Source organism: Geotrypetes seraphini, chromosome 1 (genome assembly GCF_902459505.1).
Source record: "Geotrypetes seraphini chromosome 1, aGeoSer1.1, whole genome shotgun sequence".
In the NCBI taxonomy this organism is placed as follows: domain Eukaryota; kingdom Metazoa; phylum Chordata; class Amphibia; order Gymnophiona; family Dermophiidae; genus Geotrypetes; species Geotrypetes seraphini.
Window position 1 is genome coordinate 65,527,258 of NC_047084.1, and position 13,588 is coordinate 65,540,845.

General features: G+C 38.3%; 1 protein-coding gene across 2 annotated transcripts in view; it reads left to right on the plus strand.

Annotated features, from left to right (window-relative positions):
• The window catches only part of LIFR (LIF receptor subunit alpha), a 149,954-nt gene that overhangs the window by 116,611 nt on the left and 19,755 nt on the right, over nucleotides 1–13,588 (plus strand). The window contains exons 12-15 of one of the 2 annotated variants that reach the window (XM_033932603.1): nucleotides 2,629–2,705; nucleotides 5,012–5,231; nucleotides 8,418–8,594; nucleotides 13,091–13,192. In XM_033932603.1, coding sequence (XP_033788494.1) covers nucleotides 2,629–2,705; nucleotides 5,012–5,231; nucleotides 8,418–8,594; nucleotides 13,091–13,192 — 576 coding nt within the window. Of the gene's footprint in view, nucleotides 1–2,628; nucleotides 2,706–5,011; nucleotides 5,232–8,414; nucleotides 8,595–13,090; nucleotides 13,193–13,588 lie in introns of both variants that reach the window. The other variant, XM_033932594.1, reaches the window with a different exon arrangement.

Here is a 13,588-nt window from a genome sequence, read left to right on the forward strand (position 1 = left end):
GTATTATTTGTAAACGTTTTTTTTTTTTAGTAATGTTTAATAGGAGTGAATTACAATAGTCTAATTTGGATATGACCAAAGAGTGGATTAAAATATTCAATGATTTTGGTTCCAGAAATTTAGACATTGAGCGAATTAAACGTAAACGAAAAAAACAACATTTTACCACGTTGCTGATGTGTTCGTGGTACGTGAATTTGTCATCAATGATGACTCCTAGTAGTTTTAGTGAAGATACTATCTTGATTGGTAAATTGTCTATTAGGAAAGGCGCTGATAGTTTTAGTCCTTGCTTCATTGGAAAGAATAAGGCTTTGGTTTTAGTAATATTTAATGCTAATTTATTTTGTGAGAGCCAGTTTTTTATTTTGTCTAGTTTTTGATTAATTAGGAGTATTTCATTAGAGTTTTCGGAATTGAATGGGTGAATCAGCTGAATATCATCAGCATAAGCGTAAGTAGTGAAACCTGTAGATTGGCTTAAAATGAGTAGGGGTGAAAGAAAAATATTGAATAGAAGTGGAGATAGGATGGAGCCCTGAGGGATTCCATAATTATATAAGAGTGCCTTAGAACTTTCATTATTGAAATTTACCATTGAGGATCGGTCGGATAAAAAAGAAGTAAACCACTGCAATGATGTGTCACGGACGCCTATGTTTTGTAATCTGTTTAATAGTAATGAGTGGTCAATAGTGTCAAAAGCAGCTGAGAGGTCTAGGGAGAAAAGAATAACCGAATTGTGATGATCAAGATTATAGATGATTTTAGTAGTCAAACCTATTAATGAATATTCGGTATTGTGGTTTTTTCTAAAACCAGTTTGATTGGGATGCAAAATGTTTGTAGATTCAACAAAGTCAGAGAGCTGGTTGAATACCACCCTTTCTGTGATTTTTGCTAAAAAAGGAATATTGGCAATAGGGCGATAATTGGTAGGGTCGTCGGGACTAATTTTACGATCCTTTATTATAGGAAGAATTACGGCCGATTTCCATGCGTTGGGTATAGTCCCAGTAAGAAGGCTTTTTTTAATTCCCTTCCAAAGCAAGGGAAAAAATTATTTAGAATAACTGGAGGGATGATCTCTGAAGAAGAACTTTTTAAGTTTATTTTTTGGATGATTTGTTTAATATCTGTCAATGTAGGTATACTAAAGTTTGAACATTTGGCGCAGGGGAGTATAAGTTTGCTTGATGTTTCCGAAGGATCGGTGGCTGGGTTAGTGTCAAATTGCTCCTGTATTTTCGAAATTTTATTGCAAAAAGCATCGGCTAGATCTTGTGCTGAGAGGGTTGTTTTTTTGTTATTCCTTTGCGAATCGGGAGAGAAAGATTTCACGATTGCGTATAATATTGAAGAGTTTTTAGCTGCTTTAATTTTATTTGAGTAGAAAGATTTTTTTGCATCATTAATTTTATTTTTAAGAAAGAGTGATTGTTCATTATATAGTTTCAGATTGTGGGATTAACTCTCAGTGCTGCTCCTTATGACCCTGGGCAAGTCACTTAATCCTCCATTGCCCCAGATACACAATAAGTACCTGTATATAAGTAAACCGCTTTGAATATGTAACCACAAAAAGGCGGTATACAAGGCCCCATTCCCTGTTCTTTTACCAGACCAGGTTTAGGCAGTTCACAGAGACAAAAACTAAGAAGTCTCAGTACATAACACTAATGATGTGTACAATCCAGCCTTAACAGCCATATTATTGTCATTACACATATATCTGATAAGACATATTTTTAATATAAAAGCATTTTTAAAGATTTACAAAATTGTCCATAATTAGATATACTTTTCAAAACTTGAGATAATGAGTTCTATATCTTAGTGGCCTGATAAGTGAAAATAGTTAAAAGGATGTGCTTATATTTTACAATCAATGTACCTGTATAATGAAGGATTAGAAAGTGTTTCAAAGAGGATTTAGTCCATCATATATATTGACCATGAAGAATCAAAAATACCATTACACAGGTTTTTTAACTCATTCTAGCTTCAATAGGCAACCAGTGCAATTTGACTAAAAAAGTGATATCCTAACAAATTTAGGTATCTGATATATCAATCTGGCTGCCATATTTTGAAATTTTTGCAATCTCTTTGAGATCCTTTTTGCACCCCGCATAAATTGAATTACAATAATCTAAATGTGCCAAAGAAAGTGACTGCACAACAATTTGATAAATATCAGACCCAAAGTTGGTTCTTACCTTCTAAGTTTCCAAAGAACTCTGTATACCTTGGCAGACACTGTTTTCACTTGGGACTCAAAAGAAAGTGTGTTATCAAATATTATTCCAAAGATTTTGATTTCTCTTTCCAATTTATATGTTATATCATTAACAGTGAATTCCATAAGAGGTAAACAGAAATTGCAGTAATTTCATTGCATTTGATTTTATAGGTCATAAAACTCACAAACATTCATTCATTCATAATAAAAGCAACAGAGACAAACAACCCCCCCATCTATAATCAACAATACCTAAATTTAACCACAGATTTCATGTTTTATATTCCATCAGTAACCATTTAAAAAATGTAGACTTGACTAAAATGTTTTAGTGCACCATTTCACTGATTCATGGCCATCTTTTAAATATCTGTTTAACAATTCAGCTCCTTCAGGAAAGCTCAGCATATGGCGAGAAAATGTGAGGAATTCGGAAGAACGAAAACTGATAATCTTCTGGAAGGTATTTATTAATTAGGCTACTATATGATCTTGTTTCTCTTCAAAGAAGTTAATGGTAACATACCGAAGAATCCCAAATTGAAGAGCACTTTTCCAAAACTCATTCAGTCTATTTTTGTCAGTTGTGAGCTGTGTGATTAATTTTGTTCATCTAGGCAAGATTAATTTACTATAGGTTATTCCTGTGCTAAAACTCGCCATGGGTTTCTGTCAGCTACTTGTGACCTGGATTGGCTACTATTGGAAACAGGATACAAGGCTACATAGACAATTAGTCTGACCCCAGTATGGCTATTCTCATGTTCTTATTGAAAGAATGTCCAAGTGAGAATCGGGACATCCCACCAATAATGTAAAAAAAAAAACTATCCATCTCGCAGCTATTTTTGAACAGAAAAAAGGTTGGGGTTTATTGTTCAAAAAATACAATAGAAAATCCAGAAAATCATTTTCCAAAATAATATGTCCAAATTATGAATGCCAAAAAACTACAGACAAAGACATCTGGCTGTCAGCATTTGTACAAAAATGGCTACATGGATGACCTTGCAGAGCAGAAAGGCAGCCTACTGGTCAGTACAGTGGACTTTAATCTGGGACACCCAGATTCATATTTCACTCCGATGCTGTTGTTTTAGGGAAAGGGATTGGGATTTGTAAACTACCTTTTTGTAGTTATACAACCATGCTCAAAATCAGGGATCTCAAAGTCCCTCCTTGAGGGCCGCAATCCAGTCGGGTTTTCAGGATTTCCCCAATGAATATGCATTGAAAGCAGTGCATGCACATAGATCTCATGCATATTCATTGGGGAAATCCTGAAAACCCGACTGGATTGCGGCCCTCAAGGAGGGACTTTGAGATCCCTGCTCAAAATGGTCTATATATATATTCAGATACCTGGGGCAATGGAGTAAGTGACTTGTCCAGGATCACAGGGAGCAGCCCTGGGATTTGATCCCACAGTCTCTGGCAGCAGCTCTACCACTATGCTACTCCTCATCTCATTGTGAGCCTGTCAGAGACTAGAATACCTACTGTTTCTGAATGTGCACCACCTCAGCCCAAAGACTTGCAGATGTCTTTAAAATTAAAGAACAGTAGTTATGTCTCTGTTTCAGGAGTGCTCACAGTTTCAAAGTAAAAAAAAAAAAGAGCTGAAGTGGGATTTGAACCTGTGTCCCTGGTTTACAGTCCACTGCTCTTATCACTGGGCTACCCCTCAGACCCACTTGCTCCTGTTTACAGACTACCTAAATATCTGATGTTGTCAGGGGCCTTAGTTTCCTTTTCTAGTGTCATTTTCAGGTGTGAGGAAGAGGAACAGTAACCAATGGGGAATTTATGAGGGGTCATGCCTTAATCCCTCCAGTGATCAGCTACTCATTCAGGGCAATTTTTTATACTCTGGATGTGATTCAAACAGAACTGACTTGGATGTTTCTTCCTGTTTGATTATCACTGTTGGACAGCCTCGATTTGAGCCCTCCCTAGTCTTGGCCAAGACTCACTCACAACATGCCCCCCTTGCTGTTTGGATGCACTTGCAGCATAGAATGTCCAAATTGTGCCTTTTGAAAATCAAGGTTTGGACATTTTTGACAAATGGATGTTGTTCTGGGCATTGTGAGATGCCTGTCTGCTTTGAAAATGAATGCCATGAGATAAGAACAGAAGATTCTGAAGTCCTGATATTCAAAGCATCTTTCCTACATTGAATAACAAAGTGGCATACAGCACTCTGGTGACAATATTCAGTAGCACTTAACCAGGCAATGTTGTTGAATATTGACTCTTGATTTCTGCATCACTGTCTGATTAGTGTTGGGCAGAGCTTGGGTGGAATTTTACTTAACTGGTTAGTGGCAAAAAGGCTGTCCTAACTTCATCTGCCAAGCTTAACCACACACTGGTCGGAATATCAGCCGGTACATGTTTAGCTTCTGGGTGGCCCCTGTGGCCCAGATATTCAATACTGATGCCTGGATATGGCTTAATAACTATTGGTCACTTTGCATTGCATATTAACCCTTAGTATACATGTTTGTGAGGGTAAAGCTTGAGTATTACACCACAAATAGGCAAACCAGATGGGGTTTTTACAGCTTACCTACCATCATTTTCTTTGCTTGTGTGTCAGAAATGTAGGTTGAGTCATGTACTAGCATAAAATTCATTAGTGAGTTTATTGCATTAAAAATTCCCAACTGAAAGCCAAGCTAAATAACAAATAGTTCTTTACCAATTCTTAAAAGTTTTTCATTGTACTATATATAAAAAAATATATCTTTTTTTTTTCTTTTATAGCCCTTGTCCAAGTATGAAGCTAATGGACTGGTGCATTCCCATGTAGTATCTTGGAAAGTATCAGATGAGAACATTCAATTCAAGAATGTTCCTTCACCTGACAATAGGACACAGATACCGCTTGATAATGATGACAAAGTATATATAATTAATGTTGTAGCAAACAATTCAGTTGGATTATCTCCACCAGCTACTATAAAAAGTGATGAACTTCCAAATGGTAAGTATCATATTTTATAAATTAAAATCCATCTTATCAAGGCATATTCAGTCCTCTGGCCCACTTGCCCCTGCAGCCTCCAAAAAGTCACAATGACACCAGGTCAGTAGCTGTGCCTCCACAGATAGGAGGGAGGTTAACGCCTACTGGGAGGCATGGGTGCAGATCAGCTCGGACTGCTGGGTGCTGAAGATAATACGAGTAGGATACAAACTCAGATTCAGATATTCCCTGGCGGATTACTTTGTGAACTTGCCAGACGGCTGGAGAAGATGGCTAGAGTTCGAGCAACAGTACAAAGACTCTTACATAGACATTCAAGCCATAGAGCCCATTCCTCCTGCAGAATTGGGCTTGGGCAGATACTCAGTATGCTTCATAGTGCCCAAGAAAGACTCAGATGACTGGAGACCTATCCTGGATCTGAAGTCAGTCAGTGCAGTGCTAAAGGTGTTGTGGCTCCATGTGGAAACCGTTCGGTCATTGTGGCAGTCCCATTGGAAAAGACCTACAAATCTCTACACAGGAATATGCATTACCAGAATCCTTTATCTTGTTCACATATGTTAAACATGGACTGAACCTCACGTGATACAAAAATAGTGGGTAAAGCAAGCATGTTTGTGGTTGAGGAGAGAGTTTATAGGGGTGGTGAGGTAGATGAAGGGAAGTAGTAGGGTGGGGAGTAGAGAACAGGGATGAGGTAATTTGAAAGGATTAATTCCTTAATGGCTGTATTTCACAGTTTATAAGTTTTTATGCTGCAGAAGTTGGAGATTCTTCTCCCATAGAAAAGTATTGGGCTATATTTTTAGGTGAGAGCAGGCCTTATCTCTGGAGGTGGAGGTGTTTCTCAGGATCAATTAAACTGCTACATGAAATCATCTGTATGAGAGCCACTGGTGAATCCAAAAGTGATTGTTCCACCAATTTAGGTCCTTGATAAGGGCTCCCATTTAAGTTGGACTATTAAATAAAGGTGTTAAAAAAAAAAAACAAGTTGGTAAATGCAGGCATATTTGTTCCCTGCCATGGCACGCCTCTTCCAAAATATATGTCAGTAATGTGTAATGGAAAATGCAAAATTACTGTTTAAAGTCCCCCCCTCCCCTTTACAAAGCTGTCAGGTTGGACAGACTGGATGGACCATTCGGGTCTTTATCTGCCGTCATCTACTATGTTACGGCAAAAGCCCTAAAGCCTTTTAAATCTCTATGAGCTTCAGGGCAGTTATCGCAGCAGCAGCAGCCGCTAGTGCTGCTTTGTAAAAGTGAGGGTTAATGCGGTTTTCGTGGTAAAAGCTTTTCCACATCCTAAGCATGCCTTAGGGCTTAATGACTTTTAGTAAGAGGACCCCAAAATTTGTACCTTAGCAAAAATAAAATTCCACACTTCTCCAGTGTGTTATAATCCAGTCCCTAAAAATTGAAAATCTTTATTTTATTACTCCTGTTGTTTGGGCATTTTAATGTTCTAATTGGGCTGGTGCCAGTATATTTTCCACTTTTTTTGTATTAATCTTCTAAGCTTTTTTTCAGCATTTTCTTTCCATTTCTTTTCTCCACATTTGCCTGTCATTGATCTTCCCTTACATCCTTTTTTCTGTTTCTCTCTCCTCTGCCTCTCCATGTAAGCTAGATTTTCTCCCTTGTCCTACGCTTTTCTCACTTTCCAGCCCTCTGCCTCTCTCTTTTCACCTACCACTCACCCTTCTCTAGCCCTCTCACTGTTCCCCCTCTGGCTTTTCAGGTTCCTAATTCTCTCCTTTTCACTCACTCCCTAATATCCACTACCCCTCTCCTTAGCCGCTTTCTGCCATCTTCCATGTCTCATTCGCCAACCAGTTCCAAATTCTTCCCTGACATTCAGACTCTCCTTGGAATTTTTTTTTTTTTTTACCCCTTATTTAGCTTCCTTCTTTCACCTCTCCATTCCCATTTCTATACTCTCTCACTCCATTCACAGACCTGTCTCCTTTCATCTATCTTTTTATACTGCATCTCTATATTTTTATAGCCCCTCCAGATTCTCTGTACCATCTCTCCCTCTCCCTCTTTTCCCTTTTTCTTCTTCCCCTCTCTGTGACTTTCTCAACCTTTCCCCCTCCCTCTCTAATTTAATGGTCTCAGGTACTAATCCCCAACCAACCAGCAGCAGCAGATGTTTTGAAATGCAAATCATTCTATATTGCCATATACCAGTTTCATAGGATGAACTGCAAAATCTCATTCTTGGCGGAATTCTGTGCAAAAAACATCCAAATTCTGCAAGTTTATTGGACAACATTTAAACAATATTTTTGCTATTATATCCAGAATTTCGGTACATTTCAGTATTTTCATTAAATTATACTAGAGAAAACGAAGAGCCTTCATGTTTTTCTCGGTTAGTGACTTTCTTCTAGTAGCATACCTTTTTAAAACCCCACCTTACTGAAGTTTAGTTTGTTTGTTTTCATAGTACTTCACTTTGCCTTTATGTTGTTGAAAAACATTTCTGAAAGCTGACATTTCAATAAATTCAGAATATAAAACTTTTTTCTGTCTTTTGTTATTTGAGCAGGGTTTTTTTCCCCCCATTCACTTAGGTCCCAGAGTCCCCTTTTCTGCTTTGCTTTTTTCGTAACTGCCTTCCCAGGATTGCCTGTCCATTGTATATTTTGTCCCTTTTTGTCCTGTCCAGCATCTGTCCCCCCTGTCTCTATCCTGAGCTCCTCCCCTCTGTGTCCCTCTCCATTTCACTGCATCCATCATTCCTCTGTCAGAATCACCCCTTTTCAAACAATGTCCCTGTATCTAGCAGCCCTTTTGTGCCCCCGTCTAAATGTTCTTTCCTCATCAAGCATTCTTCTCCATGTCTGTCCCTCTCCATGCCCAGCATCGCTTCTATGTCCCTGTCTCTATACTCAGTCCCCATCTAGGATCTCTCCTCTATGTTCTGTGCCTGTTGGTGAGCAGGATCATCCACCTCTGAGCCAGCCTCACTCACCTACACCGTCAAGTCTGCATCTCTCACTCTCACTCTCCTTTATCCCATCCCAAGCCAGAATCTAGAGATCCAAGATGTACATGTACTTGTAGTATAAAGTACTTTTATTCAAGCTCATGTATATTGCAATATTTGCAGTGTTTCCAGATGTAGAACATTTTTTAAAAAAATTTGTGTTATTAAACTCTATTTCAGAAGATGTTAAAGTGGAAAAGCTTGTTGGAAACAAAGATGGAATTAATATAACTTGGCATTATGATGCTGATGTGAATTGTGGCTACATAGTTCAGTGGCGGCCCTCATTTGGATATCAACTCTTTGACCTGCAGTGGGAAATATTCTCCTCCAACAGAACCAGTGTTTTGCTAGCTTCTGGTAAGACTGAGAAGATAAGAGGCAATGGAACAGAAATCTGTTTTGATTGCAACCTATGGCAATTGCCAGGTGTCAGTGAAATTCTTTTACAGGGAAAATAGTCTTATTAAACAAGACCATGAAAGGATAGAGTTGTTTCACAGTCAGCAGAAGGAGTAAAATATGGTGTACTAGTTACGTTTAAGCACTCTTAAGAATGACATCTGTTTTATATAATGGATGTTAATTATTTTTCTTTTATTCTTATTCACTGTTCCCCCCTTTATATTTATTTATATGTTTCTTTAAAATTTAAATTTGTTATATATTTCAAAGAATTGTTACAGAATTTTATTATTGTTTGCAAAGATTTTCCAAAATGCTTTTATGTGCTGCCCAAGTTGACTGGTTTTTCTTGAACTGGAAGGGGGAGTTATCAAGCCATATTAGAGCTAAACCGAGGGGGAGGGAGGTCAGAAAAGTTCTCAGCCCAACCAAGAAGAGAATGTGGATATGGTTCAATCAATGATCTCAAACCATGTCAAAACATAGAATTTTGTTGTGCAAACTTTCACTTAAAAAAATAAGTTAACACTCTTTTCAGCTACAGTGCCAAAATAATGCTCAAAATTTAGGAAATTGGTTGGTTGAGCTTCCATTTGTAAATCACATTTGTAAATCACATTATAAGCCCCTTAACACAACTTAAAGGGTCTTAACATGGCTTGACTTAATAAAAGGAATATTTAAGTCGCCATGGGTTATGTAGTAATGAGATCCAACACAAAACAGCAGCGATGGAGACACACAAATTAGATGGTAAGAGTCACATTTAAAAAAAGGCACAAAAAGGCTTGAAGTGGTCCAGAAGAGGGCGACGAAAATGATAGGAGGTTTGCAACAAAAGACGTATGAGGAGATATGATTCAGACGTTCAAATACTTGAAAGGTATTAACGTAGAACAAAATATTTTCCAGAGAAAGGAAAATGGTAAAACCAGAGGACATAATTTGAGGTTGAGGGGTGGGAGACTCAAGAGCAATGTAAGGAAATTCTTCTTTACGGAGAAGGTGGTGGATGCCTGGAATGCGCTCCCGAGAGAGGTGGTGGAGAGGAAAACGGTGAAGGAGTTCAAAAAAGCATGGGATGAACACAGAGGATCTAGAATCAGAAAATAATAGTAAATATTGAAGAACTAAGGCCAGTACTGGGCAGACTTGCACGGTCTGTGTCTGTATATGGCCGTTTGGGGGAGGATGGGCTGGGGAAGACTTCAATGGCTGGGAGGGTATAGATGGACAGGAGTGAGCTTTGATGGAGACTTCAGTAGTTGGAACCTAAGAACAGTACTAAGACAGAGCTTTAGATCCTTGCCCAGAAATAGCTAAGGAGATGAAGAAAAAAAGCAAAAAACCCCCAAAATTTTTTAGATTGAATCAGGTTGGGCAGACTAGATGGACCATTCGGGTCTTTATCTGCCGTCATCTACTATGCTACTATGTTAAAAGCCTTTATTCCAGAAACCAATGGATGACGTTAAAAAGACTCGATACAAATCGTGTTTCGGCCCCTAACGCCTGCATCAGGAGTCTATAAAATTATAAAAACAAACAATGAACAAAGATGTAAACTAACAACATAAAATATACTGCAAATAAAATGGAATATTAAAAACTGCATAAAAAAGAGTATAAGAAAATGGAAAAATATATATATATATATATAACATAAAAATAGCCTTACTAGGTCAGACCAATGGTCCATCAAACCCAGTATCCTGTTCTCACGGTGGTCAATCCAGGTCACTAGTACCTGGCCAAAACCCAAAGAGTAGCAACATTCCATGCTACCGATCCAGGGCAAGCAGAGGCTTCCCCCATGTCTAAATAACAGACTATGGACTTTTCCTCCTGGAATTTGTCCAAGCCTTTCTTAAAACCAGCTATCCACTTTTACCACAACCTCTGGCAACACATGAATCAAAAATCGTGGACAATAAATTAAATAAAAAATTGCTAGTTACAAAAGAACATATTATAATAAATAAGAATGAGTATAGGATTTAAAAAAAAAAAAATATATATATATATATATTAGTCTTTAAGCCCGTTACATTAACGGGTAGAATAGATGTGTCTGTCTGTCTTTCTGTCTCTCAGTCTCTCTCTCTCTCTCTCTCTCTCTCTTTGGCCACTGTCTGTCTCTCTCTCTCCTTGGCCGCTGTCTGTCTGTCGTTCTGTCTCTTTCTCTCTCTCTCTCTCTCACTCGTTGGCCGCTGTCTATGTGTCTTTCTGTCTCTTTCTCTCATTGGCCGCTGTCTGTGTGTCTGTCTTTCTGTCTCTTTCTCTCATTGGCCGCTGTCTGTGTGTCTGTCTTTCTGTCTCTCTCTCATTGGCCGCTGTCTGTGTGTCTGTCTTTCTGTCTCTTTCTCTCCTTGGCCACTGTCTGTCTGTCTCTCTCCCTCTCCTTGGCCGCTGTCTGTGTGTCTTTCTGTCTCTTTCTCGTTGGCCGCTGTCTGTCTGTCTTTCTGTCTCTCTCTCCCCTTGGCCACTGTCTGTGTGTCTGCCTGTCTTTCTGTCTCTTTCTCTGCTTGGCCGCTGTCTGTGTGTTTTTCTGTCTCTTTCTCTCTCTCCCCTTGGCTGCTGTCTGTGTGTCTTTCTCTCTCTCTTTCTTTGGCCGCTGTCTTTGTGTCTGTCTTTCTGTCTCTTTCTCCCTGGCCGCTGTCTGTGTCTGTCTGTCTTTCTGTCTCTTTCCCTCCCTCCCCCCCTGTGATAGCGCCACCAGCCTCCAGCGCAAATAAACAAATTCTCATCCTTGACTTGCTCAATGAACAAATTCAGAGGTAAGGGGTGTTGGTTCGCTACTGGGTGGGCAGAGAGCGCGGCTCTTGCGAGCTGCAACAGTGCTCTGACCCAGAGGGGAGAGTGGAGGCAGAGGAGAAGGCCGTGCGACCAGAGAGCACCAGTGGTTGTGGCCTTCCCTCCCCTAGCTCCTTAGCTTGGTCGCCGCCGCCTCCTTCTCTCCTCTATGTCAGCCCCAAACATGCGCATGTGCCGCATCCTTTAACATTCTGCCAGCCACGGAGCTACAGACGCACAAAGCCACGAAAATTGAAGTGTGCATGCGTGCTAAGGGAATTATTATAGCGGATATATATATATGTGTGTGTGAGTGTAAAAATGAAATCATTTTAGAAAAAGAACATAATCATGTGAGGGTCTATATATATAAAAATTGGAAAAATTAATATCAACTAATATATAAATGGTCCTCATGAAAGTAAAAAGAAAAAGTAAGAAAGAAGGAAAAGAAGTACTTACAACAACTGGAGTGTTATGAATTCGTAATGAATCTAAACATAAAATCAACCATAATAAGATTATCAAAAAAGAAAAAAGATTTAAAAAGTGTATCAGATATTTAAAAATACAATGTGTGTGAGAAATGAACACCATGTGTAAAAAAAAAAATAAGAGAAATATAAAAAAAAGTGATTGGATACAACTATGGAAAAGAAGAAAAAACAGAGGAGCAAAGTAGAATGGGGAAAGAGAAAAATGAAAAGAAGGAGGAAAGTAAGGGAAAAAGAAAAAGGAAGAAAAACGGGGTAAAAGAAGAAAAAAGGAAAAAACAGAAGAAAAACAGGGGAAAAAGAAGAAAAGGAAAAATAAGCAAAAAGGAAAAAACAGAAGGAAAAAATAAAAAATGAGAAAGGGAAGAGAAAAAGGGGGGGAAGGGAAGAAAATGAAAAGAAAGGAATGGGAAGAAATGTAAGACAATATTATAAACTAAAACATTGTTGAGAAGTTGTCTAAAATAACGGACTTTATATACCTTTGTGTATGCAAAACGATATTAAATGTGTCTTGTTTTGCAAAAAAAATAATAGTAATTATGTATGGATTAATGAGTGATGAACAGTGAATAACAGAGTAAAACTATAATGAATGAAACATGTTGAAATTAAAGATTATAAAATAAAAACATTGCAAAAAAGGAGCCCTAAGTGTTCTGAGGTCTCTTTCTCCACTTTTTTGGACAATTTTGGGTTTTTATCTGTAGTGGCTGCCCTTTCTTTACAATTGTATGGTATTTTCTGTATGTATAATGGATAGTGCATGGTGAACCAGGTTCAATTCCTACTACGTTTCCTAGTGACCCAGGGCAAGTCACTTAACTCTCTATTGCCCCTGGTGCAAAACTTTGATTGTGAGTCCTCTAAGGACAGAGAAAGTTCCTACATATAATACGTACAGCGCTACATAAATCTAGTAGTGATTAGTAATAGTTTTATGATTTTGTAGGAAATTTGTGACTACTTTGGAGAGCTGAAAGCTCTTGTTGTCTAGCCTCTCTTTAGAAGAGCAGAGAACCTCTCTGCCTCTGTTCTATGTGTAATTCTTGGTATGAAACATAATGACCTGCAAGTGTTTACACATTCTATACTGTATTTTCATTATTTTAATCATCATGTTTTAAATGTAATAGAATTTTTCATTTGTGTTGCTGTTCATAGGTCTGTTTCAGAATGGGGTGCGGTACAATTTTTCAGTTTATGGTTGTAAAGACGATGAATATCAGTTAGTAAATAATTTAGCTGGATATATGGCTGAGCTGGGTAAGTACCTTCCTTTTAAATCTGGAAACTATAAGAGGTGTAATAATTTAGCTTAAATTTTTTATTTATTTATTTATTTTTTACAGAAAAATGGGATAAGATTTAAACCATGGGCTAGATTCTATAAATGGTGCCTAGCAGTGCCTACATTGTAGGTGCTGCCTGGCTTGTTTGCCAATCAACCACATGGCACCATTTATAGAATTACTATCAGCATCTAAGTGGTGTTGCTAAAAGTCCGTGAGGTATGCGCTGGTATATTAGGCCAGGTTTTATCAGACCTAATTTACTGGTGCCTATTCCGATGCCTAGAAATGCTTAAGTAAACCATGCCTATTCTCCACCCCTAGCCACACCTACTTTTCAGGTGGGCATCAGTAGGTGTCGGAGGGTGCC